The sequence below is a fragment of the Melanotaenia boesemani genome, chromosome 11 (assembly GCF_017639745.1).
Source record: "Melanotaenia boesemani isolate fMelBoe1 chromosome 11, fMelBoe1.pri, whole genome shotgun sequence".
Taxonomy (NCBI): domain Eukaryota; kingdom Metazoa; phylum Chordata; class Actinopteri; order Atheriniformes; family Melanotaeniidae; genus Melanotaenia; species Melanotaenia boesemani.
The window spans coordinates 5,344,968-5,372,718 of NC_055692.1; the positions used below are offsets into that span (position 1 = coordinate 5,344,968).

At 37.7% G+C, this 27,751-nt stretch overlaps 1 protein-coding gene across 1 annotated transcript in view; it reads left to right on the forward strand.

Annotated features, from left to right (window-relative positions):
- ppil2 (peptidylprolyl isomerase (cyclophilin)-like 2) overlaps positions 1–27,751 on the forward strand; it is a 35,890-nt gene that overhangs the window by 1,562 nt on the left and 6,577 nt on the right. The window contains exons 3-16 of the mRNA XM_041999237.1: positions 733–778; positions 974–1,036; positions 1,116–1,167; positions 1,976–2,027; positions 2,273–2,364; positions 2,721–2,810; positions 2,905–2,980; positions 3,100–3,260; positions 5,505–5,580; positions 7,913–8,019; positions 14,431–14,520; positions 21,239–21,272; positions 25,233–25,350; positions 26,105–26,161. Of these exons, the coding sequence (XP_041855171.1) occupies positions 733–778; positions 974–1,036; positions 1,116–1,167; positions 1,976–2,027; positions 2,273–2,364; positions 2,721–2,810; positions 2,905–2,980; positions 3,100–3,260; positions 5,505–5,580; positions 7,913–8,019; positions 14,431–14,520; positions 21,239–21,272; positions 25,233–25,350; positions 26,105–26,161 (1,114 nt within the window). The remainder of the gene's footprint in view (positions 1–732; positions 779–973; positions 1,037–1,115; positions 1,168–1,975; positions 2,028–2,272; positions 2,365–2,720; positions 2,811–2,904; positions 2,981–3,099; positions 3,261–5,504; positions 5,581–7,912; positions 8,020–14,430; positions 14,521–21,238; positions 21,273–25,232; positions 25,351–26,104; positions 26,162–27,751) is intronic.

A 27,751-nucleotide genomic window follows, 5' to 3' on the forward strand; every position in this document is an offset into this window, starting at 1 on the left:
CTGTGCAGGGAGACACAGCAAACCTTGACACAGCGAGAACAACAATGTATGTTACCTCGGGAGTTGTGGCTCAAAAAGTTTGGGATCCACTGGCTGAGAGCACTGAATATAATTATGAATTTTACTGAAACATTAGTAGAGTAAATAATGTCTGGGCTGTATACGACATGGATTATGTGTTTATGTACAATATACAAGAGGGAAATGACAACTGATCTGTGGTCACTGGAGAGACATATTCTGATACCAAGTGTAAATTCAGAGGTTTTCATTTGTGATCACCATAGAGATGCATCTTAATAACAAGTGTTTATAGCGTTCTTGTTAAAATAAATATACCAGACTGGAATATGATTTTATACTTATGTCCACACAGTGGTAACAGATTTTACTGTCCATAAACGTATCCCTTTGTGTCTACAAAATGTTCTTAGTATAGCATATTTGTCATTATCAGTCAATATCACTACAGTATTTCCCTATTATTATCATCACATAATAACCTGTACTGTATTTTGCTATCATTATGTCATATATAACTTATAAATGAATGAAGACAAATGTGTTTTCTGTTGAACAAATACTTCATTTTATGGAATGTGACAGAGGATTCTAATGAAATCCTTATACCATGGCATAACTAAATTTGCTGCTTCTCTACTTCAGCATAATCATTTGCAACCAAATACTATTTGGTTTTTCCAACTTCTGAATGATGGTTTTACTTTTCAGAAATCCCACAAGCAAACTTCAGAAGGCTTTCATTTGACCACTGCAGGTAACAAGACAATTGTTCACCATTGCCAGCAGAGACACATTAGATCCAACAGAGCAGCGTTAGAAGCTGGTTTTCTAGTAATTGAGGATATTTGGACTGAGATACATAGATATGAAATCACTGGTTGAGACCCAAAGGTTGTAATTTGTTTGACACTTTTACTAATTTTAACCTATTTCCTCTGAAACTTTTCAGCTTGTCCCTTCAGCCGTTTGAATATCCTGTCTGTACTGAGGAGGGAGTCGTATTTGATTTGCTGTGAGTAAAATGTGTTTTTTTTCTTCTTCTTTTCTTCTGGTTTGACATACAGTATAAGATAATTTTCTTTGTACTTTAGGAGCATTGTTCCATGGATCAAGAAGTATGGAACTAATCCAACCTCTGGGGAAGTAAGAAAACACTCATTCATGTTAAAATGGTGCACATACTTCTTCCATTAGTCTGTTCCAAAGTGAATAGCCAGTAAATACCTGTGATCTCTGCAGGAGTAAATGATGTAGTTTTGGAAGCTGCTGGTTGTTAGCTGGTATTATTGTTTTGTTTTTTTATCATGTTAAAATTACGTTAATTATACATCTAAAACAATAAGCTTTTAGTTTAAAAGTATAAAAAAAAACAACACATTTTTGGTTTCTCAAATTAACGTTTCCTTCAGTTTTGGGATTCATCTCTTTTTAAAGATGCTGAGTATAGTGTGTTCCTCTCCAGAATGTCTTCAAAGTCTGTTTTCACTGCCTTGATGCCTCTTCACAACACAGCTGAGCCCTAAAACAGGAATGACATCCTTCTCTGATGTCTTTAACATCTTGATCTTCGCACTTAACTTGGATCTGTTGTGCAGTTTTCCTTTGTGTCCCACAATTTGAACAGTTTGCCCTCAAATCAATTTTCCTCTTTTAGCTACATTAAAGGAGTGTATAACCTTACACTTGTTGATAAAATTTGGTCATAGGAATATCATGAGTGCTCTTTAAATTACGCTGAAGTCCATTTTTTTTTTCATTACTTCTTAAGTAATAATTGATTTTATTCACATCTTGTAATAAGATGATATGAACGAGTGCAGAGTTGTTCCTCATAGTTCAGTGTCAGTAACACACAGTGTTGTCACATATAGTTACTTATATTCATTATATATGGAAGCTTGAGTAAACATGCTTAAGTCAACTAGAAATAAGTTTTTCTTCTTTTTTACAGAAACTGGAAGCTAAGTCCCTCATCAAACTCAACTTTGCCAAGAACAACGATGGTAAATATGCTAATAGTTGTGGGTGTTTAACAAGCTGATGCTGCCGTAAAAATGAATTTAATTTACCAGATCCCAAACTCAGCCAGTCGCTAAGAACAAAAGAGAAAGCAATGTTCCTCTGACTTTATTCCTGTGAGCACAGAGCATGTTACATTGAGTTTTCATGCTGTCCGGATACCAGGTTAAGATGGACTCTGCCTCTCAGCCTGTTGCTTCTAATTGTTTTCTCTTTTATTTTGTCTCAGGAAAGTTTCACTGTCCTGTTCTGTACAACGTCTTCACAAATAACTCTCACATCGTTGCCAACAAGGTGACTGGAAACGTGTTTTCCTATGAGGTTGGTAAACGTGCATTAATCTTTATACAGAAACGTCTGTGGTGATGTTGATTTTGATTGCAGTGCACATGGATGCAGATGTTCATCACCACACATGGTCAGACAAAATAATGCTTTGCATCACATGGAATTAATCGTGTAGAGGAAATTATTTTTTAAGAAAATATTTATTTATTTATTTATTTTTCACAGATAAATGAAGCAAAGCCTGATTTTCATTTGTTTTCTTTAATTATAAAATCTAAGTGAACTAACACATTTTTGCATCATATTGCTAGTGAATTATAATTCATATTGAGTTAAAACTCAGTGGTGAGTTATTTTGTTTGAGGTTTATTTTTTCTTTTTTTTTGCAGGCTGTTGAGCAGCTAAACATCAAGACTAAAAGCTTTAAAGATCTGCTGACTGATGAACCCTTCACCAGAAAGGATATCATTACTCTTCAGGTGAGTCATTATTTATTATTGGTTTGCATTTTGAAGACACATTATTCTGGAAAATGAGATCCAACTGAAATTTACTGTTTTTCTTTCTTCAAAGGACCCCACAAACCTGGATAAATTCAACGTATCCGACTTTTTCCATGTTAAAAACAACCTCAAAGTGTTGGACCCAGGTGAGTCATAAAACCAGATGTTTGTGATTGGGAATCAGAAATTCTGGTTAAAATGTTATCCGGAATCAGTTAAGTCAAGTGCTGGTTTCCTCCTTCTTTCTTTTCCTGGTGCTCTTTAGATGAGGAAAAGGCCAAACAGGATCCAGCTTATCACCTGAAGAGCACCAACCTGGAGACCAGGGAGACCTTAGCTGAGCTTTACAAAGACTACAAGGGGGATCAGCTCTTGGCTTCCACCATGAAGGAACCAGAAGCCAAGAAGACAGACAAATTAAATGCTGTAAGTAGAAACAAACATGTAAATATGAAAAAACATAAACAAACCTTATTTAAAATACAAAACATGCACACACAGAGTGATATCTTGCTTTTGATATTCTTTAAAAACAACAAAAGGCTGATGGTTCAGATCCTCGTGTGGTGTCTAATGTCTCCGATAACAGCTGCTAATCACACCACATGCTGTTCAGGCTTCATAGCTTTTCAGATTATTTGGATGGAAGTTTACACCATCAAGACCATTTTTAATGTCCATTGACCTGGAATACTGTGCAATTTTACAAGCTGATTTTGAAATTAGATTAATAAAATTTAGATTATCAGTCCTTCTTAGATTTGCTGCTGCAGTAGTGTAACAGGGCACTAACGAAGAAGTGTAATTATTACTTTGTGCACAGGAGGGAGCCAAACAACTGGTTATGCACAGACGTTTTGTTTTTAAAAAGCAAAACCCAGATGGGAAGACTGTGTCCCCGTCTGGCTCTAAATCAGTACATTTGTATATTCTCATTCTTGCTGTAATCTTCCAACATACATTTTTAGTCATAATCCAGCTTCAACGAGTCAGGAGAACAAACTCAACTATGTCTAACAACTACATGCTGTTATCTTATCCCTGCAACTAAATCCTGATATAAGAAGGATGATTAAATCCGGTTGAACAACATTTACACCTCATTTTGGTCATCTCTCCTTTGATGCTTTATTTTGTCTCATCTTTTTTAAATGTTACTGCTTTTTCTTTGTCTGGAGTGCATAGATAGGTGATGGTGTGACATCTTCTGAGGAAACCGTAAATTTAGGTCAGACAGAGCAAACAAGGTAAAGTCTGACCTATCAGAAGAACTAGAGCAGAAGAATGCTAAAGCATTAGAGCAGGTTTGACTTTAGCTTTTTAGATCCATTTTCACTTGTTTGCTAGAATCTGCAGTGACTTATCCTCATGACTTAAATGATGCTTCTGGCTATATACCATAATTTATTCAACACATGTATTCTGCTCCAATTTAAGTTCACAAAGTAGTAAAGAATCACATTGCCTAATTATGAGATGGATGAAATCCCTCAAAACTTAAGCGAAGGCTCTGTTCTTTACCATGTACAAGCTGCAGTTTGCCATTAAGCTAGTTTGCACATCATGGATGATAAGGAAAGAGATGTTTTCACATGACATCTTGATTGTTTGTACCCCTCCTTCTTCTGCCCAGGCAGCTTTGTATGACGTCATCCACCCCGTCACTGGGCCGATTCAGGCTTTTGAAAATTGGGTTACAATAACTAGTTTCCCTCTTGGAATTAATGAATTTAGTTTAAATAACTCCAGACAAAAGGTCACAAAAAGAATTTTTTTTAACTGAAAATCCATTTACAGGCTTTTTCCAGAGTTTACCGGCACATCTCATCCCGTATCTTCCACACAGAGTTGGGTAATTACTGTGCAAATGCTATCCACATGACTGAGAGATAAGATTTGTTCTTCAATGCAACATCATCAATGTAAACATGAACAAAGTGTAGCTTAAACAGTAAGGTTCCCAACATGAAATTATTATATATGTATTATATTAATACTTATAATGTCTTATTCTATTTTTGTAAAATTTATTGTCATTTTTTTTCCACTTTAACTTTCTGCTGCTGCTTGCTGCCGTAACACCTGAATTTCCCAGTCTATGGGATGAATAAAGTTCTATCCTATGTCTATCTATCTGTGGTGTCTAGAGACCAGATCACACCAGTTTTGACTTCTTTGCACTGGTTCCCTGATTTAAAGATTTTATTGTTTGTTTTTTAAGTCTTTAAACACGTTGGCCTCCTCGTGCTGCCTCTAGATCATCAAGATCTGCTAACCCGTTGCTTCTTGTTGTCCCGAGGTCCAGGCTGAAACCAAAAGGAGACAGAGCTGAGACAAACAACAGCCTCCACCTCCATATTAAGACCTCACCAACCACATTTTCAAATCTCATTTAAAGACTTATTTTTACTCTCTAGCTTTTAAACCAGGCTGAGTTTTGGCATTTCTGCTAAATATTAGTTTCATACTTTTTATTGTTTTTTTTTTTTATTTATATGTTTTATTGTTGTTTGGTCCCCCTTTTATTTGTATTTTATCTCTCCTAGTTGTACAACAGTACAACAATATGTTGTTTTTAAATGTGCTTATAAATAATGTTGACTTGACTATCTTATCTCTTATCTTATGATTTTAATGTTCCTGTTTTTCTAATTTTTTTCCCCTTTTCAGGCTCACTACTCCACAGGCAGAGTGTCCGCCTCCTTCACATCCACAGCCATGACTCCTGCAACAACACATGAAGCAGGCAAGTGAATATCTCACCCCAAAAAAAAAATGCCCTGGAGATTCACAGCAAAAAATAAAGATTCACATCTTTTTATGTGAATGTTTTAATGTGAATCTTCAACCTCTCTTTATTCAGGGAAAACTAGGGTTCCTTGTGTTGTAGCGTGCAGCTTCATGCTCACACAGCTCAAAAGTAACTCCAAGGGAGAGCTGTTCGTTTAGTTTTTCTCCCCTGTCAGCTGCCTAACGGCTCCATGAGAGATTCACGGTTATGCAATAGGTTCAGTGCACTTGAGAAGGAGACAGTGCTAGAATTTTGTGACCTAGTTTAGTTTTCTGAATAAAGATAACATGTGGGGTAATCCTATAGAATACAGACAAAAAACAAAGATGGAAATTATGTGTGGCATGAAGTGACTCGTCTACAAGTAGTGAGTGTCTCTTGAAATTTTAGGATAAGTAATTTTATCACATATAAAACTACTGTTAATTAATTATTAATGTTATTCAAATTTCCTCTTGGATTAATGAATTATTTTACATTTCATTTAAAAGACTGAGTGCATTATGTTGGCTAAAGCCAAATATAAAGATGAATGTGAATGACTGCTTGCACTGTAGAGACATGGATCATTTTTAAAGGTCAGACATGTCAGCTGTTGCAGCATCAAGCGGAGACTCAATAGATAAAACGTTTGTAAGATTGTTTCTTAATAGAAAGTGAATTTTATATTTCTCAAACAATCCTAATTTATGTTATCTCTACATTCATTTGGAGTAATATTGACTACATCTGGGATTTCCAGTTAGTCTTGCATCATGAAAACTGTTACAAGTTACCACCAGGACATTTTCAGCTTAGGATATAGGTGCTGAATCTTGGTTCCATGTGGAAATGCATTGCCAAAGCAACTGAAAAATCTGAGTCAAGCTTCAGAAAGATGGAAAAAGATTTTAGAAGAGGTGAAGCTGAAGCTAAGTGGAAGCCGCAGCAGTAATCAGGCGGTATAGATTGAGCCAAGGTAACACGAAAGATGGCTGCAGGGATTGTCTTTCTAAAATAACACCACAGGCTGTCTCTTTTGTTCAGTCTAGCTGTGAAAAAAAGACTGGAGTTCCAGACTGAGAGGAACAACTGAAATCATAGTTTCAGTGACAGCTCAGACAGAGTGAAGCACTCTGCCAGACATCAGCTTCTGTGGATGGCAAAACCTCACTCAGTCTCGACAGAAAATTGTAAGATTAAACATCACTGAAGAACATAAATATTGATGTAGTTAAAATTTACAGAGCATTCTGGGGTTGAGAAAGATTCAGATAAATTATTGTGGTTTAATTGGGGTCCAGCATGTTCCCCATTAGTGAAGTATAGTATTGGGAGTGTGGTAATGTGGTATTATATAAGTGTAAGTTATGTCAAGAATATTACATTCTGGGGCGGTGTGTAGCTTGAGCAGCTGCCCTATGTCCAGAGGCTACAGCTCCTCTGTGCAGCCGGCCCAGGTTCGAGTCCCTGTCTGGGGCCCTTTGCTGCAGGTCTTTCCCTGCTCTCTCTGACCCACCTTTCCTGTCCAGCTTCCAATAAATAAAGGCCATCAGAGCTTAAAAATTATAAAAAAAAAATAGTACATGACATTATTCCAAAACAGGCTGCAATAGTCATAAAAGAGCTTATACAGAAGGAATTTGAAAACTTAGACAAGTCCAGGATATTACCTGATGAGACACTTAGGGGTTTTACTCAGAAGAGTATATCAGGTACAACCCCTGCAGCAAAAAGCACTGGCTATATATACAGTCAGACTGACACAAGTTTGATTATTTTACCCGTTTATCAAAAACAACAAAGACTTTCAGACTCTCTTTATGTTTAATTCAGGGGTTATTCATGTCCAGATTAGAGAAGGTGTTTTGCAATTACAGCTCTTTAATATGTAGAATTGAGAGGACTTTTCAACTTCGAAGCATTTCATAGGATATTTTTGTTCATCCAAAATGGTGTTGGTGTCCATATATTTCTGGACCTAGCTGTATATCTGCAGAACATTGCTTCAGAAACTTGTGAGAAACTGGTGTCCTGTTTGATGAAAAGAACTTAGACTGAAATTACTATTGAAGTATTGGAAAAATATATTAGTATCACAGTAAATAAAGATGTAATCTAGCTGTTAAGTTGGATTTCAGTGCTTGATTTGGACCATAGTACAGTAGTTCTTAATTATATATAAGCACAAATACTCTTGTACTCTACTTAGAAGTTATGCAGCTACTTAAGCATGCTCACTTCTTTTGTGTACTGTATGTATACTGTGTATGTAGTTAACATATCTATGTTTGCATTTTTGCCACAGATGCCATTGCAGATGATACTGTGCGATACCATTATGTGAAGAAAAAAGGCTATGTCCGTCTGCACACAAACAAGGGAGATTTGAATCTGGAATTGCACTGTGATAAGGTAAGATCTGACATATTCACACATACAACATAGAAAACAAGGAGGGGATATAAACACCCAGACTGCATGGGAGGAAAATGCTGTGACAGCCTTTTATGTCTCCATTAATGTAGGACAATTAGACATGATTCCAGTCAGGAATTATTTTCCTTTACAGATCTTTTTGTTTCATTATCACATGAAAATTTCAGGATTCATTTCTAGACAAGCACCGTTGACATGAATTTGAGCAGTTGTGGTCGTGCTTGCAATACTTGAACCCCTTGGAGCTAAAATCTCTATCTGTGTTATGTTCGTTGTCTAACATTTTAAATACAAAAGTAAAATGTAAAATTTTCCTAATGCAGCCATAGCAGTGAGACTCTATTTAATTAATTCTCTACTGAAAGGCTCTCAGATAATTTAGTTGTGACGTAGGTTTGGTCAGAGCAAGTGATTAAATCATATTTGAGTGACTCATCCAGCAGCCTGAAATGCGTCTCTTCCGAGTCTGTCTCCTGTTTTTTCCTAACTTTTTTATTTTGCCAAAGTTGTGTGTCCTGTGTGCCATCATCTAAAGGTTCAATGTGCTAACCCATAGACTCAACATGCATTTAGAGAACACATTTCTGCCCTAGTAACCAACTGTGCTTGCTTTTTATTGGCCTCTGCTCTGTCAAATCAGAATAATCTGGGGAAAGTTGCAGCGGTTAGACAACCTCTGTGCCCCCACGCGTCCCTCCACCCCACCTTCCTCCCCAGTGGTTTTCACACAAGATTGCAGCTCTATTCGTAGCCTGCTGTTTATGAATTAATGAGCCCTGCTTCACTGTCACATACACTCACAGTCACACACAACCAGAGCTCAGCATCGTGTAAACTGCCTGTTTTTTCACCAAGCTGTGGTTGAGTTTGCTCCTGTTTTGTCCCCACTGGAAAGATGGGTATCAATCTTAGTCACATGTAATATGAAGAATATCAAATTTATTATTCAGAACTGGCTTTGATATATCAAAGCGGCCTTATCTGATTGTGATGAACTGGTATTTTCTTTGAAGTTGAGATTAGTATTAGGTCAAATCATATGCAAGTAACAGTGAAATTTAAGGGACATTCTTAATAATTAAGATTTGTTTTGTGATTTGGAAAAGCTGTCATCATCCTTGATGCATCAGTGTCAGTTTTGAGAGAAAAATAACATGTGAATAGGACACCTCTAAATGCACACAAATTTTGTACAACACATTAGTTTGTGGCTTTAAATCAAGTCAAACTTTATTTAAATAGCACTTTGAGACAAAGTGACCCACAAGTCCTTAAAACAAAGCAATCAGGTGCAAAAATATACATACAAAGGGACAATAAAGGGCAACGATGAGAGCATAACACTGCTTTTAAAGCAGCTTCTCCAAACAGGGAAGATGAATACATAATTTTTTTTAAGAATTAAAGTTATTGAAGTTGAAGAAATTGAAGAAGTAATTGAAATTGGTTTGATGTCTTTGCCTACTTTTCTGAGAAAGGGAGAGCCCGTCAGCATGTGAAATGGTACATTATGTGCATTTTTTCCCCTCTATATCTACGTCAGAAAACATTGTTTCCATCCTGATAAAGCTGCTTCCTAACAATTTAAGTTACTTGGGCAAGTTGGATTGCATTTTAAACATTCACAGGCTCCTCCACACAGACTCAAAAACACACACTCTAAATTACCCATTAAAGGGCAACAACTGCATGGCACAGAAGGGATCAGAGTTACAGATGGAGAACTCTGACGTCAAACTCCTTGATTCAGAATCATAAGAAACTTGTGTTTTTATTTGTCATGCATTTCATTAACAGATACAATAACAATCTCTTGAATCAATTAGTAAATTAGTCATTACAGATTTATTTTAAGTGCTCTTTTACATTCTAAAAGTCAGTTTTAGGGTTAAAAAGTAGAAATCTCCGTGTGTAGTAGTATGCTTTTACATTCTGGTTTTTATAAACACAAAAAGGCAAAAAGAAGCAGTGTGTTGAACTTCTAAAAGTAAAAGTAGACCTTAGAAAAACCTGTTACCCTGTGAAAACCCAGCGAGTAAAAATAGTTTTTTTACAAAGGCATCTGGTGGTTCTTGGAAACAATCATCCAGTGTTGCTAAGGGGAAAAAGTTAGTTTCTCACATAAATGCACTCAAATACACACAGAGACGTGTTCCTCAAGGCAGTTGACATTAATAGCAGTAGACCTGACCAACGTCATAGTCAGAGGCACGCCTCCTGTTCAGAGAACAAACGCTCCCTTATTCCACAGTGCCAGTCACTCACAACTGGCTGCTGCATGGGGAGGTTTTGTAATCATTTACAAGATGTTAGAAAGCTTTTATTACCTAGGTGTACTTTCAGAAACCCGGATATTTATTTGCATGTTTTTTTTGCACCTACAGAGCAGAGTTTTGCACATTGCTTTGCAGCTTTGTAGATATGTGAGGCTGCCTCAGGCAACAGATGAACTCTGCTTCATACTGTGTGTGAAAAACTAAATACAACCTCACTGCTTCCTTAGGAATTAAGAGTGTGAGCAGCCAGGTGATGCTAATCATACACACATGGAGCAATGAACTAATGTTCTTTGGACCCAGTTAAGATCAAAGTGGCGATGTTTGGTTGTAATGCATAGCACCACAACATTTCAGCACAAACACCTGGTACCAACTTTAAAGCACGTTGGTGGAGGGTTGATGGATTGGGATTGATTCGTAGTCAGAGGACCTGAGTGGACCATGAACTCCTATGAGTCAAATGTGAGACCATCACATCCATCCAACAGCTAAAACAGCTAAAGCTTGGCTGAAATTGGCTCCTGCAACAGGACAATGGGCCTTATTCACCTATATCTTCTTGGTTTATATATTAGATATATATATATATATATATATATATATATATATATATATACATATATATATATATATATATATATATATATATATATATATATATATACATATATATATATATATATATATATATATATATATGTGTATAAATATATATATATCTGCATTTATTGATTGATTTCCAGTTTCCTTGTAAATTGAAAAGATGTGCCAGGTGGCCCTAATTTGCAGTTCAGCCTCTTTTTTGGGTGATGTGCAGATAGAGATGAGGCGAGATGAGGCAAGAAAAATGTCACTAGGCTTATTAATCAGGGGACCTGGGCATATCCTCAGTCTCCTAATAAAACTAATCCTTAGAATAAAAAGGCACTGTTGTAAAAAATTTTAATGGATATGGTCCCAAGATATGTGCCAATGTGTCACTGTCAGATGAGGACATTTATAGAGTGATATTTCTCGTGGTTGAGATATGAAAATGGATTTGGTGAGGATGCTTTTAATGCACACGTGTGTGCGGTCTGTTGCACTCATGGTGTTAGGAAGACCAGTAATAGAATTAAGTCCCATCTTGACTGCGACTTGTTCTTCAGTTTTTTATGGAAACTTTATGTATTGTGTGCAGTTGATTTAATGCATCCACGACTTCTGGGAGATTGCAGCTGGTGGATGCCTGTAATATTCCCACTATGTTTCCCAGCTCCTGCTGAAAGGTTCCAGAGGCCAGGAAACCCAAGAACATAGAGAGAACCTGCTCCCTGTGGTAAAAACAGGGTTGGATCATCGTCCAAATGATTGCAGCGGTCCATGAGAGCAGCTCTTGGTAGCCTAAAGTGTCCAAATGGATTCTTATCATTCTCTTTAAATAGAATTAAATCTGCATGGTCTTGAGCAGGATTGGGATAAAAGGCCAGGTTTGGTGCATAAAAACGTGTAAACATTAACTAATAGCACCATTTCCAATTAATGTAATATAAATTAAAGTGTTGGTGTACACAATTTATTTTAAAATCACAAAATGCTTTGTAAATTATCAATAGCTATTTAAAAATCTGAGAAAAACATTACTGTAATTTTACTATTGTATTTTGATGAACTTTACAACATAAGACAACACACTTATTTTGTTCAAACATGTCGGCATTTAAACATGCATAAGACTATTTCTATGCATTTATAGATTGTTTTGGTTTTTTCAACACAAGTACAAACCTTCTACAATCTTTGTGAAAAGTGCGTTGGTAGTACTTACAGATTTGCTCTTAAGATCTGATTGTGAATGAGGCCCAATGATCCCAAACACAGCAGCAGATCTACAATAGAAAGGCTGAAATAGGAGAGAATCGAGGTGCTGCGACAGTCCAGTCAGAGTCCAGACAGAAACCTCAACTCAACTTTTTTTGTAAAGGACTTTAACAAAGCAAAAGCTGAAACAAAGTGCTGAACACTAAATATAAATACTATTTTAAAACAACTAAAAGTATAAAACACACTAAAACACAAAATAAAATAGAAGTACAACACCTGATAATAAAACCAGTAAAAAGGACAATAAGAGCAATAAAACAGGAGTCTTATGTTGGGTCGAAGGCCAGGGCATTAAAATGTGTTTTAAGACAGTTTCAAAGCTTTGAAGCAATGACTGCAAAGCCTTTGTCCCTCTGAGGTTTGATCGCAGTATCTCCAGGCGGAGTTTATCAGCTGACCTGAGGCACCAGCTGGTGAAAAGGGAGAGAGCAGCTCAGAAAGGCAAAACCTTTTAAAAGCAATAGAATCTTAAAATTAACTCTAAAGTGTAAACCGGTGTAACCAGATTTAAATTATGCAGTGGGACATGAAGCAAGGTTTGCAAAAACAACAGAAGAATGTTCCAAAATGTCACAGACTAATAGTGTCATCAGGTCTGTTTCTACCATGGGGGTCTGCCTCAGTACAGATGAGTCGATGCAGTTTTTTTAGGCTTCCACAAGTAAAAACTGGAGAGGGTGCCAGAATATTTGATCCTACATTTTTGGTACCCTTCCATTGGGGACTAGATTTTACCAATTTGACCCTAAAGGTTGGAGCTTGACACACTGTAATCCATTGATGGGTTGAAGTAATCGTCACTTCTTGTGTGACTTGGCAGTAATAACAAATACAGAAAACAGTTGCTTAGTCATTGCTGCTTGAGGTGCTTGTCCAAGCTCTTGAATCATGGAGTGGACTTCGTTTTTCACTCACTGTTTCTGTATTTTGGATTTATATATTTATTTATTTAGTATTTATTTAGTTTATGTCTCAAGTGTTGGATTATGTGGATGATCTTTGTCTTTGATTCTCTGTCATTATTGTTGTAAACTGCTTTTATGTTTCTCTGATCTGCCTGGGAATACAGATGGAAGTAGCTACTGGTTAATTCTGGCATGTTTACATTTTTATGTCCATTAATATGTATATCCCATTTAATAATAATCAAAAAGGCCAATAAGGACCAGATTATTTTCATTATGTCCTGATAAAGAAAACCTTTGGACTGAATTCACTACTGTAGGCAGTTCATGTCTTTACAGATATGCATTAATTAGTTTTCTCTTTCATTTCATATGAGTTATCTGCTACCACATTTCTGTTTCGCTGTGGTAGGCTGCAGGCTCGGAGGAATCAGAATACTTTAATATATTTCCACCTTGATTGCTTCTAGTTTAATAATACTCATCAGGTCATATTCTGCTAAAACTGGTATAGAAAATTTGTTTTCCAACACACTCTAAATCACTGTAAGTAGGGCTGGGCGATTAATCGATAAAATCGATAAATCGAATTTTCCATTTCTGGAGATTAATTTTTTTGAAAATCGGGATTTTTTTCCATAGTTAGTTAGCAGCAGACTTAGCCCTCCCTCCACACCAGAACGGTGTTTGTCTGACAGATTTTCAGTAAAGTGACCTTTTACTCACTCCTGGGATTTAGCTGTACGTATAACTGCAGTGAGAAATGCTGCTCTCTATGAGATGCATAAATCAACTTAACCCACAAACACTAGTTAAGAGACAACCTTCATCAGGGGAATTATTTCTGCAGTGGATCCTGTATGATAAGGATCCAGATGGAAAGAGATCACGGATGCATTGTGTCGCATATTTCAATGTAAGATATGAAGTCGTTTATATGGTGGAAGAGCTATGACATTATATGCTTTATTTTTGCTAGCATTCATCTATATAAACAAATGAATGTTTTTAATAAGTTTATTTATGTTTTGTAAAAGAAAAGGAAAAAAAATCGATTAAAATCGGAAATCGGATTTAGTTATAAAAAATCGGAGATTTTATTTTTAGGCCATATCGCCCAGCCCTAACTGTAAGTTTTAATTTTCACTTCTTAGCTTGTTTAACAGTGATGAACTTTTTTTCTTTGAGGAAGGTCAACAGTTATCTCTGATAACACAATGTGTTCATATTTTATCTTCATGTTAGTTTCTCACTAATTTTGTACATCACCCCTCATAGTTACTGTCAGTCCATTTTGCCAGTAGTGTTTTAATATAATATCTGTGTGTTCCTTCCTCCAGGTTCCCAAAGCTGGAGAGAATTTCACCCGGCTATGCAAAAAGGGCTACTATGATGGGACGATCTTCCACAGGTCCATCAGGAATTTTATGGTAAGGAATATTAGCTGCTAAGTAGTAGCTGCAGTTACCACGAGATTTACAAGTTTTCACACAGCTTGTCAAAGTCTCAATGATTTGTATCCTCAGTCCGCCGTACTTGCACATGCTGTGTAAAGGTATTTAACCTCTGCATTTAAACCATCTATAAGTCATGAGCATGCCCATTAGAGGCCACTGAAGCCTGATACACAAATAACGTTTTTTGGGCTGTTTTGTCCCGATTTTGACTCTTTCCGACCTCGGACGGCAAAAGCCCGATCATCGTGAGATGTCCCTGTCCAATCATCATTTGGTCTGTGGTGTTACGAGCCGATTTGTCCCGATAATCCGCTCCGAAACGGGTCATAGCCGACAATCAGGAATATCGAACATGTTCAATATTTCAGAGCCAATTTCTGAGGAACGCCGACGACTCGTGCATTGTGACTGCATGGGTGGTGACATGGTACAGAATGTAGCCAATCAGAGCGCGAGCTGGCTGGGGAACAGGGAAGTAAATAAAGTCTGTGTTCATGCCGTCTCCAGTCTGTTTTTTTCTTTTTCACTTCAGGCTTTTTCTGTTAACAATTGTCCCAAGACCACCATCATTCCCTCGTCCTATATGTCCTCCTCCATGCTGGGTGTTGTGTTTTCCGGTTGTTAAAATGTTTCTTCTTCTTTGTTTTTTGCTGGTTGTTGCTATGGTCCTTCTTCTATGTTTCGACGTTTATCCGGCTTGAAGGACTAGATTGTAGACCTGTGATTGCAGGACAGCTTCGTTATGTGTGTGTTGTTCTGTGATGAGAGTATCAGAGCACACCACACACAGTACGATCAAAACTGTTAAATGCCTGATTTTTTTTTTATCTTCTCGTGTGAGTTCTTGAAGCGATAAAAAATCTTATAAGATTTAAAAAATCGTTATGTGTGTACCAGGCTTTACACACATTTAAAGAAGTAAGTGTGTACACAGGTTTAAAGTTGGGAGAACTTCAGCTGTGTGTATCACTGATTATTCGCTTCCCTGACTTACAATTCACCCGCCAGCAAATGTTTTGATACCAAACTCCTCCTCTGGCCTTTAGGCAACTGCTGCTCTTCTCTGCACTTTCTCTGACGTTGACAAACATGAATACAAAGCTTTTATGTCACAGAGTCTGCAGGCTGACAGACGAGGGGTGAAAAGTTGAACAGAACACCCTAAACTGGAGATCAGATTTACAGCACTCAGTGTGAGATTATCATCAGCATGAGCTACAGATCTTTGGTTTATATGTCATATTTCTGGAAATGTTACGGGTTAAATTTTCTCCGTGGCTGTGCATATTCAAGTAGTTTTATTTTTTATATTTACATTTTTTATAGTTTACATGCATTCATTGTTAAGATTTTAAGTTAATGTGTTATTGCGTTAACAAATAAATACATTAGTGCAGGCAATGATTTTATTATGCAGTAACACAGTTTTTTCAAAGTTCATTTCTCACCAGCTCTGAAAACACACTAGGGCTCCACGATATCAGGAAAATATGCGATGACGGGCTGGATTTTAGACTTTTCAACTAACTGGTCACTAAGAGTGAGAATACATTGGGTTCTGTCTGACCCAGTGTTCCCCTCCACAGGTTCGCCACAAGAGTGTGTGTCGGCTTTATTATTCATTCTCTACACAATGTGACAGAGCAGATATGAGAACAGGGCCATCATTAAGTACGCAGACGAGTCTGTTATTGTCAGCTTACTTAAAGGGGGTGAAACCAGTCATGGCCCAGTTATTGATGCACAGTGGTGTGAGAAGTCCTACCTCCAAATGAACGTATCTAAAACAAAAGCTTTGGTTATTGAATTTAGAAAACGACATTGTAGTCATTTTATTAAAAGTCAGAAAATAGAGAAAGTGCAATCATTTAAGTATCTTGGGACCATAATTGGGAAAAAAAATTTGGACTTTGAAAAATGCAAATCTGCCCACAAAAAGGGCCGTCAGCGCCTTTACTGCCTCAGAAAACCGCCACATTTCCACATTGACTGAAGAGTCTGGAATCTGTTTTATAGTTGTTTTTAGTCTGTTTTATCTTTTTGCTTTAACCAAATAGTGAGATGGTCTAGTCGCCTGATTTGTGAGTCAGTGTTATCCAGCCTCCCAGTACACTAAACAAGTACAGAGGATGGTTTTATCAATTCTTAATAATGCTTGCCGTCCTCTACGGGTGAATTTCAGCTTCTTCCCTCTGGACAGAGGGTTTTAGTCCCAAGGTGCAGGAAACACGTTATAAAAACAGCTTTGTTAATGTTGCTGTCGCTGAGCTCAGTTAGAAGTTGTAACATTTGCACTTTCATTTTATTCTGCTTATTTTATTCTTTAGCTCTATTTGTCATTGTGGCTTTTAAAGTTTATGTTCTTATTCTGGTTTTTGTTACAGAGATTGCTTTTATTTCCCCCCAAAATTTTATTTTATTTTTTTTTTGTTTTATTTTTATCTATCTTGATCTGACTTATTTATTTTAATTATTATTTTTTTCTTGTCCTTGCTGTTACAGTGGTGGGTGCAGAACACAGAGCACTTTTTTGTTTTGTTTTTATTTTTATCTCGTCACTCGATCAAGTAGCTATCTGTCTGGTTCAATGTAAGTTTTGTTATGGAACGCCAAATGCTATCATTGTTTCTTCAAAACAAATCTACCCATGGGCAGATTTAAAGTAACCTTAAAGTAACCTTGAACTTGCAATTGAACCTGTGATCTGCGATGAATAATATTTGATGCCTCATGCTCACAAAACTCTCATGCATGGATATCTGTCGACTTTATAGCTTTTGCTTTAATAATGTTAGTAGTATTGTTTAGGCTAACGCTAAATTTTAGTAACTTCTCTTCTTCATTCAGTCAGTAACACAGACATCACGTACAGTGGTGTCCTGCAGCCTCTGCAAGAATTTAAAGCTATTTAAAATAAAGCTTTGATAAATTAAAAGCTGTTTCTATCAGATGAAACAGAGTTTACATTAATGCTCTGATTATATGAAAAACAGAATAACTTTGAGATCACCAGGTAAGATGCCCTTATCAGAAACTGTGGACCACTGAGTAACTTTGTCGGTCCAGATATCCACGCTGCCGTCCATGTCGACATATACGAGGTAAAAAGGACTCGCAATAATTGCAGCTCTGTAATGTAGCGCAACATGCAAACAGCTGCTGGATTCGTCGATAGCTTGCTGTGGTCGTACTGTAAGTGGCAGTGGAGATTTAACGTGTTTCTCTGGTTTTTGGCACAAGTATCCAGCATGTCTTGCAGAGTTCCTGTGTTTGTACTGTGTCATCTCTCTTGTTAATAAAATAGTTCCAAATAGCCAACATGCTGTTCTTTATGGCATTCGGTGTGGACAGCAAAGCAAGAATTTCACTGTACAGGGAAACCTGTTTCCTTACTGTGCATGTGACAAACTCTTTGAATCCTTGAATCCTTTTCAGCCACATTCACATTTTCATCGCTCCTCTCGTTACCTCCCACCTCCACACCACTCGCTACATGTACTGTATTGCCACAGCCATTAGCATCTACATGGAGCATCCAGGAAAAGCCCATTTGACTCGTCATTGACGTACCAAGCATGAATGCACAGAACCGTTTGGAACAGCATCATATCACTTCCATATTAAAGGGATTACTATTGTTGCAGTTCAAGGAGTTATGTATATAGCACAGGGTAATATCACGATGAAGGTAAATTTCAATGTATTGTGCAGCTCTAATACACAAACAAACCACAGGTCATCCAGAGGGGTACTGCCTTGGGATGGCCGTCATCAAGCTTCTCAGCCATTAAGAGCTTTTGGGGGGAGCCGCGCTCATGTGAACCGGTGTTGTTTTGAAGTCTGTTCACCTTCCAAACATGCAGAATCTCCACTCCGTACTCATACAGTACTAAGTGCTCACTCACTGAAAACTCATTCCCTTCATGCTGCACTGAAGTTTGAACTTGTTATTTTGCCTTAAACTGGAGATCAGATTTTCAGCACTCAAAGTGAGATGATTTTCAGCGTGAGCAGCAGCATCCAGGCTCTTTGAGAAGGAAAGAAAGGAGCTGTGGTTTAAGTTGAATTTCTGGAAATGTTACTAGTTAAATTTTCGCAGCAGCTGCGCATATTCAGGTAGTTCCAGTCTGAAGTTTATATGAACCCATTCTTTTTTAAAATAATGGAACTGAGTCGAGTTCACATAAAGTTAAATAAGAATAAAAAAGGATTACGCTGCGTTATCTTGCATCTCTGATTGGAACATGAAGAATGGAAATAAGTTACAGCACTATCAAGTTACGGTTTACAATAACATTGTCTTTTGATGAAATAATAACATGGTTTAGCATTGCTGATTAGTAAACAGCTTTTTCTTTCAGCTATTTCAACAGAAGCTTTTCAACAGAGTCTGAGAATTTAAAATGAAAGGTCTCTGATCAGCCGCTCATCCATTTATTTCAGAGCCGCTCACATAATTAAAGTGGCTCCAAAGCAGACATCTGGTCTCAAGAGGACCCTTACTGTTTTTTTCCCTGTGCCTTGATTTCATTCACAGTAGCTAGCCGTGAATTGTTTATCCATAATTGCCGTGCTGCTTATGGCTTTGGCTTATCCTCCACGTCCCATGAAGGGAGGAGGGTTGAATTAGAAATGACCATTTCACAGCAAAGAATACGATATTTAAAATCATCGTATGTTGTGGGAAGTGAAACATGGCTTTGTTTTCTGACCCAGCTGTTCTTCAAGACTTTTTTTGTGTACTGAACATCCACATATGATCCTTCCAGGACTTTCAAGTTTTTAGTTTGAAATGTGAGAGGCCCATAGGCAGCTTCCTGGTAACATTTCTGATTCTAACAATAAGGAGAATTGTGGAACACTAATTCGATACAGCTGTTTTACATGTGAGCCCGTCTATGAACCTGGGACTTGTTAACCTTGTTGCATCTGCTCTGTGGTTTTTAAGGATCTCCTGTTTCTGTTCCAATAACATGCAGAAAGCCGCTGGCTTGCAGTGGAAAATACCATCAAATGCAGCATGTGGATGGATTCAAAACTCCTACATTAAGTTTTAAATCTCAAAGGCCATTGAAACTAAATAGTGTACTTTGACACTGGATTTCTGATCTGTGACAATCATTATTTTTTTTATCACCCTATAACTCTGATTATGGTAGGCTGCAGGCTTCCTGATAGTGAGCAGTTACTACTTTGTCCCTCATTGTTGTTAGACACTAAAAGCACACTTTGTCTCATCATCCATCCTGCCATGTAGTCTGCAGGGTTTTTTTTTTTGTATTTCTACATGTAAATTGAAGAATATGACACAAAGTAAACATATGGATAGTTTTAAATAAAGTAAAAAAAACTATAAACAAAGTATCTTCACAATGGTAAGGGCTGTTTGTATAAACGAAAGACACTGCATTACCACAGAAGTGTCAGAATCAAGATGTGTGTTACTATGTCAGAGCTAATTTAGCTGAAACAGTAGGAAATGTAAATGATTTTCACCTCCTTAAAGGGAAACCACCTTATTTCCAGTGAAAACCAGTGGATAGCAGCCTAATTCACCCAGGAATTAATTAAGTAATGTCTGGTCAAACCTGAGCAGTTTTACAGATGTTTTTATAATAGAGAGGAGCCCATCAGCACCTTGTTTGTGTGCAATGGAAAAATTAGCATTAGCATTTAGCTAGCAGACACTTTTATCAAAAGCCTTTTAAAGTGGTTAGACAGTAGCGTTAAGGGTCTTGCTAAGGTGTTAACGTTTGTCCCCTTTGGGGGTCGAACTCTGGTCTCCTGCATGGGGGAAGACGGATGCTCTGCCAACTGAGCTATCCAGCTGCTGCCACTTGCATAGGGGACTCTTGTAAAGCGAAGGTTAAAGGTGAAGGATGTTTATTCCTGGCCCCCTTTCTCGCCATAATGTCCTCTACCTTATGAGACCCAGTTTATACATATGCTTTTGAATAGTCAGTACAACACTGCGATAGCACATCATCCTGTTTCTACATGCTATTTTCATCTTTTCTTTACTGTCACTATTTTTAAAGAATTAGTTTCATTCATCTTCAGCTATGCCAGTTATATTTTTTGAACATGACAGCCAATACCACTTAAAAACATTTTCCTCTGAGAATCTTCTGCCAAATCTGTTGGCTGTTTCCAAAAAGCATTTTGCGAGTCATAAAACAAACTAGAAGCTCTTGTCAACACTTTGCTCCACGGGCAGAGTTTGTGGTCAAAATCTCTTTGATTGGCAGAACTGTCACAGCACTGATCGATGATTAAGCAAGCTGAATGAACAATAGGGGCCACTACACTGGAAATGTTTGATTTGCTTAGTATCAGTTCCATGGAACATGACTCCAGGTTTTATGACTGAAAAGAGGAAATATTGTTTTGTGTATTATTTGTTTGGTTCATTTATTTAGTCTTTCCTGTAAAAGGAATTCACATTTACATGACACATTCTTAAAATTTGAATTAGTCAAAAACAGGCTAACAGGCTTTATTAAACAAGAAAGACATCAGATGAGCAACTGATTCATTAAAATAGCTCTGTTTATCATCAGAAGTTTACTAAATTTACTTATGCATTGACAGATTTTTTTTTCCCGTTGCACAGAAGTTAAACATTTCACTAAACAGAAATGACAGCAGCTGTGATCACTTAGAAAAACTAATGAAGCTTCTTTGTTTCCAGATACAAGGAGGGGATCCCACTGGCACCGGGACAGGTAAGATGATCACTGCACTTAAACCACATCTTGAATTGCATAACGCCTCTCTTTTTGAATTATTAATAGTTTCTTTTTTGGAAGCTTTGCATGAACACTGCTTGGAACTCAAGATGTGAGTCAGGAGTGTTCCTAAATATACTCTTTGAAGGCTCATGGGAGTGCTGCAGTAAGCAAGACAGATGGTGAGGATAGAAGAAGGCTGAGTGTAGGCCACAGAATGGAGGAGGGGTAAAATAGTAAAAATTTGTTAAAAAGGCAACAAAGTGTATTTAACTGATAGATCACATATGGTTAATTTCCTACCTTCACAGTGCCTTCGTACTGGGAGAGTTTGCAGCACAAAGTGAGTTTTGTGTCTCCAGGCTTCTGAATAGTGTGCAAAATGCATCCGTCATGAGAGATTTATGAAGGTGCAGAATTTCTGGCCTGTGGGTAAAATTCTCCTCATCACCTGGGCTGAACAATGCGAGCACACAACTCAATAACAGACCCCTAACCAGATTTAAAGGAGCGCTTCTCGAGCTAAGCAGGGCCTCAACATGCAGTGTGGTGTGTTTTGACTTGCAGTTTGTAAACTTTTTAAGAATCTTAACATGGGCAACATGTGGGCTGCTATTTTATCTCAGCTTGTATCTTCTATATTTGTTCAACTCAGGCCTGTCATAAGATTTTAATGTATGCTTTAAAATAGCTCATTATGCTCACAGAATCAATGTTTATTGTCATTATACATAAGTACAGTGGGATTAAAAGCTTGCCCTAAAAGGGAAAATCAGATAGAAGACAAAATACACAACGTTCAATTAATGCATAACCAAAGACGACGGAATGAATGTTCAGTGCATGTGCATTATAGCAGCTCAGTGATGATAATTAATAAATAGGTAGACAGGAACAAGACACAGATAAATGCACAGAAAGGAGAGTCTAGAGCAGGGGTAGCCAACGTTGGTCCTCGAGGGCACCAATCCGGCAGGTTTTCCAGATTTCCCTGCTCCAGCACACCTGACTCAAATGGATCCAACAGCCTATAAGGATCTCCACAATGACTCGTTAGTTTAAGTCAGGTGTGTTGGAGCACGGAAATCTGGAAAACATGCCGGATTGGTGCCCTCGAGGACCGACGTTGGCTACCCCTGGTCTAGAGCCATTGTGTACATGCGCTGCCATCTTGGAAGACAAAATCATCACATAGAAACCCTGCAAAAAAAATGAAGCATATTTTAAAAGGCAGTTAATATAAATGTCTACTTTTGTGTAAGGGATAGTAATGGCGTTGTTTCTCTTACACCTAAATTTGGGGGTGGGGGAGGTTTTCTTGAGAGCAGCTACTGAAGTATACTTAACAGCTAACGTTTGTATTTTCATTTAATTTTGCTTCTCTATCCATTAATGTAATCTACAATTGATTAGTGTTTGATTTGTGGCAGGCTATTTTAAGTATTTTATTTTGAGTACAGTCACCACTAACTCATTAACCCCGGCCAGTCCTGTCTTGGTCAGGTCACTGTTATCATGGCCTGACCAAGTCACGAGTGGTTTAGAGCCAGAACAATAGAGCAAAGAACTACTAATATGAAGATGTTTTCTCCCACACTGTATGCAGTCATTGGTTTGTGGGGAAAACTCAATCGGAATGGTCTGTGTTGTGGTCTGCTACAGAAATGTGTAACAGTGATAGTGTGGTTCAAACTTTAAAGTGAAAGAGATGTTTATATTTGGTGTAGTGGTACAACTCTGTGGTGGCTTTCTGGTTGAGGAAAGGCAAATATGTACATAAAGGATTCTTAAGGTAAACAAACCCAGAACTGGCTCTCGCACCAGGTTTAGTTTTAATTAAAAGGTGGTAAATGTGTCATTCAGCTGCCTGGGTCTCTTCCCACAGACATCTTTATCTTAGACTTGAGCTGATGACGGTAGTCCCTCTTCTGCTCCCCTCAAGGTCCACTGCAAGCTGGAGGGCCACTCCAAACAGAGCAGACAAGAGGTGGAGGTTCTGTTCTTTTGATGCTGCACTAAATTCATCATGTAAGAAAAACAGAACAAGGACTACCAGCTGCTGTCATCGATATTGACTAATACTGTGAAAATCCTTCAGAAATTCTCCACACATTTTGAATGAACCCCTCTCTTTTGTTGCTGGTGCATAAATTAGAAAGACACATTCAGCAAACTGCTTACTTGAGCACCAACTCTCTCCTGTGGCTCAGAGTGGACTTATTCATGTAAAACCCTCCAGGATCAGAACCTTTGGAGAAACACAAGTTTTAAACATTGAAATGTAAATTAAATCCAAATTTAGAACAAGGGGCACATGCTTGCATGCTTAAAAATACCAAAATGATATGTTTATAGTCTCGCCACACTCATACTTGTTTTTTATTAGTATAAATTAAGGAAATTATTATCATTGGAGAGAATACAATATGACTTATTGGTTAACTCTCTGGATTTGTCTCTCGCTGCTTCTGTCTTCTCACTCCTTTATTTATGATCCAGTCATGCTGAGGTAAAATGTCAGCATGTTGATGAATTATGCAAAAATGTCACCAGGGGAACATGATGGCTGCAGCCTCTGAGTTTTTCCAACCAGCATAAACAAAGTCACAAAAATACATATTGTATCTTTTTTTATTTGTTATACCTACATGCTGCCTCGTGCACATGCTCCAGCTGGCAGGACAGTGCAACACATCTCACGGTAACAGATCCTCTTACCCTGTCGGGAGCCAATAAGCTCCTGTAGTGTGTATTCCTGTGTTCTCATCATGATGATTCTTAATAATGAAGTCAGTGTGGATAATAGTTCACAGCTGAAGGCTCTCACCACGGCTCCATGTTCAAGGGCAAATGGTGTTCTTGCTTCTTATAAAAATGCAGAGTGCCTTGTTTCTTTGATGGTGCAGTAATTAGAATAAATAATACTGACAGAGATGGTAATTTGTGTTTTCATACATACATTTTTATCATATTGTAAGAAAAATCTTCAAGGTGCAAATGTGCATTACTTATAATGTGCACACTAATTAATGTTTAATATTGGATTTAAGGCCATACACATGACTTCTTTTGTCCTTTTAGGAACATAAAATTAGTTTTTCTGAACACAAGATTTATCCTCAAAGCACTACATTTAACCACATGAAAATCAATATTATAAAACTACAACAGAATAGATGCAATTATGTAGTATTATAGAAAGAAACTATTTTCCAGTCCAGTGGACAGACAAAAAGCTCCCTTTGTCTAACCCATGCAGACGTGATACAACATATGTGTTTATACAAGCTAGGAGAGCCTTTCATTGCTGTTTTTCTGCACTCTGAGGCATGTTCATCAGTGGAAAACGAGAAACCAATAATTAGTTAAAAGTTGTGGTCAATCTTCAAGTGCACTAAATGATAACAATGCAATGGTTTTGCTATATTTAATTATCCAAAGTAACCAAAGCAAAGAGCTAATTTTCATCATAAATCTGAAAGCTGGACAGTAAAATGGAAATCATCCATCATTAATGTTATTTATCACATATGTGCTTTTTCCATGATATCTCGTTTTATATGTCCAAACAAAGGTCTGGTGTGGTTAAATATTGAGACTCCCGACCAGAAGTGTGGAACTGAAAAATCACACATTGATGCCAGTCTCACTGCCGGATGTATGATTTGAGAGAAGTGTTAAAAGCCACTCAGCAGTTAGCACTTTTAAGCTGAGCTGGTGTTGAAACTTAACACTATTGTTGCTTTAATGGCGTCTCATGACCACATTATGGTCAGATTCTAAGATGTTGATTTGCCTATCAGCAGCATTTTCTGCTGTAATAATCAGATAAAGTTGTTACTAAGAAGTGACTCACTTTACATTTCCTCTCTCTGAATTCATATTTTTTCCCACCTTGTCATCCTCCCCCGTTTCTCTCCTTTTTCTTCCTTTCGCACCTACTTTCGACATTCCCAGGAGGTGAATCCTTCTGGGGAAAACCTTTCAAGGATGAGTTTCGACCCAACCTTTCTCACACCGGCCGGGGAGTTCTCAGCATGGCTAACTCTGGTCCAAACACCAACAAGTCCCAGTTGTAAGAAAGCCTTTTCTAAACTGTGAACAGTTCCACTTTGGAAAACAGATTTAGGTTTACTTTTCTTTTACCTCCTTTTGATTTCTTTGCTTAGGCTCCACAGGTTAATAAAGAACTGTGTTGTTTATTTTATTTTGTTTTATTTAGTTTATTTGTGGTTATTTGGTTTTTATGATGATAGCAAACAAATATTGTGAAACAACAACTCGGTTTCTTTTTTTTTTCTTTATGTTGCACATTTAGTCCTTTCAATGCTTTATTTCAACTGTACTTAATATGTGAGTATCTGTGGATGTTGGTGTTAATGTACTTCACTCCTTTGATCTAAGTATGCGTTATTCTTTAAAAAATAACTACATAAGAGGAACTTAGAATACGTTCTAAAAATGTTATTGTTAAAGTTGTTTATAAGTAGCATTTAGCGGTCAGAGGACATTCAGCATTACTCTTTTATTAGGATTTTTGGGCTCTGGTTGCCTTTATTCAAAAGTAGCTCGACAGGAAAGGGGGTCAGAGAGCGGGGAATGACATGCACAAAACCTGGGCCGGCTGCACGGAGGAGCTGTAGCCTCTGCACGTGGTGCAGCATTTAGCTCAACTGGTTGAGCAGCCGCCCCATGTTCAGTATTACTCTTATCAATCTCAGCCACAAAAGTGTTGTCATTGTGTTTGAGTAATATTTTGTTCATTGAGTAAAATTGAGTTGTTCCAACACTTCAGCACTAATTAAATTTTTTTGCTCTTTTTCTTTCAGCTTCATCACATTTCGGTCGTGCACCTACCTCGACAGGAAGCACACAGTATTTGGAAGGTAAGTTTTTAAAGTTTTGAAATACTTATATGTCCATTTATTTGATTTAAACCACCTCCGGTGAAAGGCATCTTTTCCTACTTTCTTCTATTTTCAGTCTGCTTATCACTCAGACTCTACTCTTAAAAACACATTTGCTTCCTTTTTAAGCTCCAGACAGTGTTGCCAGTAATGTGACTTCCAGTCTGACTTTGGGCCAAAGTGATGAAAAATTTAGTGGATGCTGAATCTCCACTGAAGTGTCTCTGCTGAGTTGAGCGTGATTTTAAATGGTTGTCCTTTGGTGAAAGCCATGGTTACTGTCTTTCAGCCTGCTTTTAGCTGACTGATTCTCCACATGGTTGATGCCTGGAAATAAAGTCCTCTGCAAAATATGAATAAATACCCCAAATCCTTCACTCTGAGTCAGATTAGACACACAAGGTTACAAAAAGCTCTGAGCACAAGTACAAATAAGGATTTTTAATGTTTATTGTACAATATGTTCCTTGTTTTACAATTCAACTGAATTGACTAAAGAATCCCTGCTTTATACAGTTTGTTTAAGACATTTCCCTGAAAGTGAATCATTTTATAAATAGATCTTTGTGGTGAGCTCCTCTAATCTTCTGAACGGCTGGAAGCAGAGCACATTCAGTCTTACAGTTATCCTCTGTTATTTACCGGGTATTTTTATGTGTTTATTTTTTTATTTGAGTGGGCTTATTCTCACTCTGCACATAGTAACAGGGGCCTCCCACCGGAGCTGCTCGATAAAGAGTTTGCAGCTTAAAGAGCAAAGTGAGAGCAGCTTCTTTGAAAGTGCTCAGTGGCAGGGGAATCGTTGTCAGAAGGCCTTTTGGACCCTCGGTGTTTGACAGACTTTGTATCTTCAGTGATTGTTTTCTCTGCTGTGTTTACACCCTTAAGCAATATGCTGATAAAAAAACGTAAATATTTGCTTTTAACTGAGACCTTTGTCCAGTTTCATCTGAAGATGTTTTTTTATTGATTTATTGTCATTTAGCTACACTCTTTGGCAACTTCATCAAGTCCACCTTGTTATTATGAGGTTGAACCCGCTTTTTACTTCAGAACTGCCTTAATTCTTGCTGTGATAGATTCAGCAAGGTGTTAGAAACATTCCTTTAGAGGTTTTGCTCCATATTAACATGAAAGCAGGTGGAGATGATCTGAGCTTTGTGACATGGTGCATTATCCTGCTGGAAGTAGCATCAGAAGATGCTCCACTGTGGTCATAAAGGGATGGACATGGTCAGCCTCAATACTCAGGTAGGCTGTGGTGGTTAAACCAGGTCATGTTGGTACTAAGGGGCCCAAAGTGGGCCAAGAAAATATCCCTCACACCATGACACCACCAGCAGCCTGAAGTGTTGATCCAAGGCAGGATGGATCCATGTTTTCATGATGTTTCCACCTAATTCTGAGCCTAGCATCTGAATGTGGAGCTGAAATGGAGACTCATCAGACCAGCAACATTTCTCCATCTTCTATTGTCCAGTGTTGGTGAGTGTGTGTGAATTGTAGCCTCAGTTTCCTGTTCTTAGCTGACAGGAGGCACCCGGTGTGGTCTTCTGCTGCTGTAGCCCA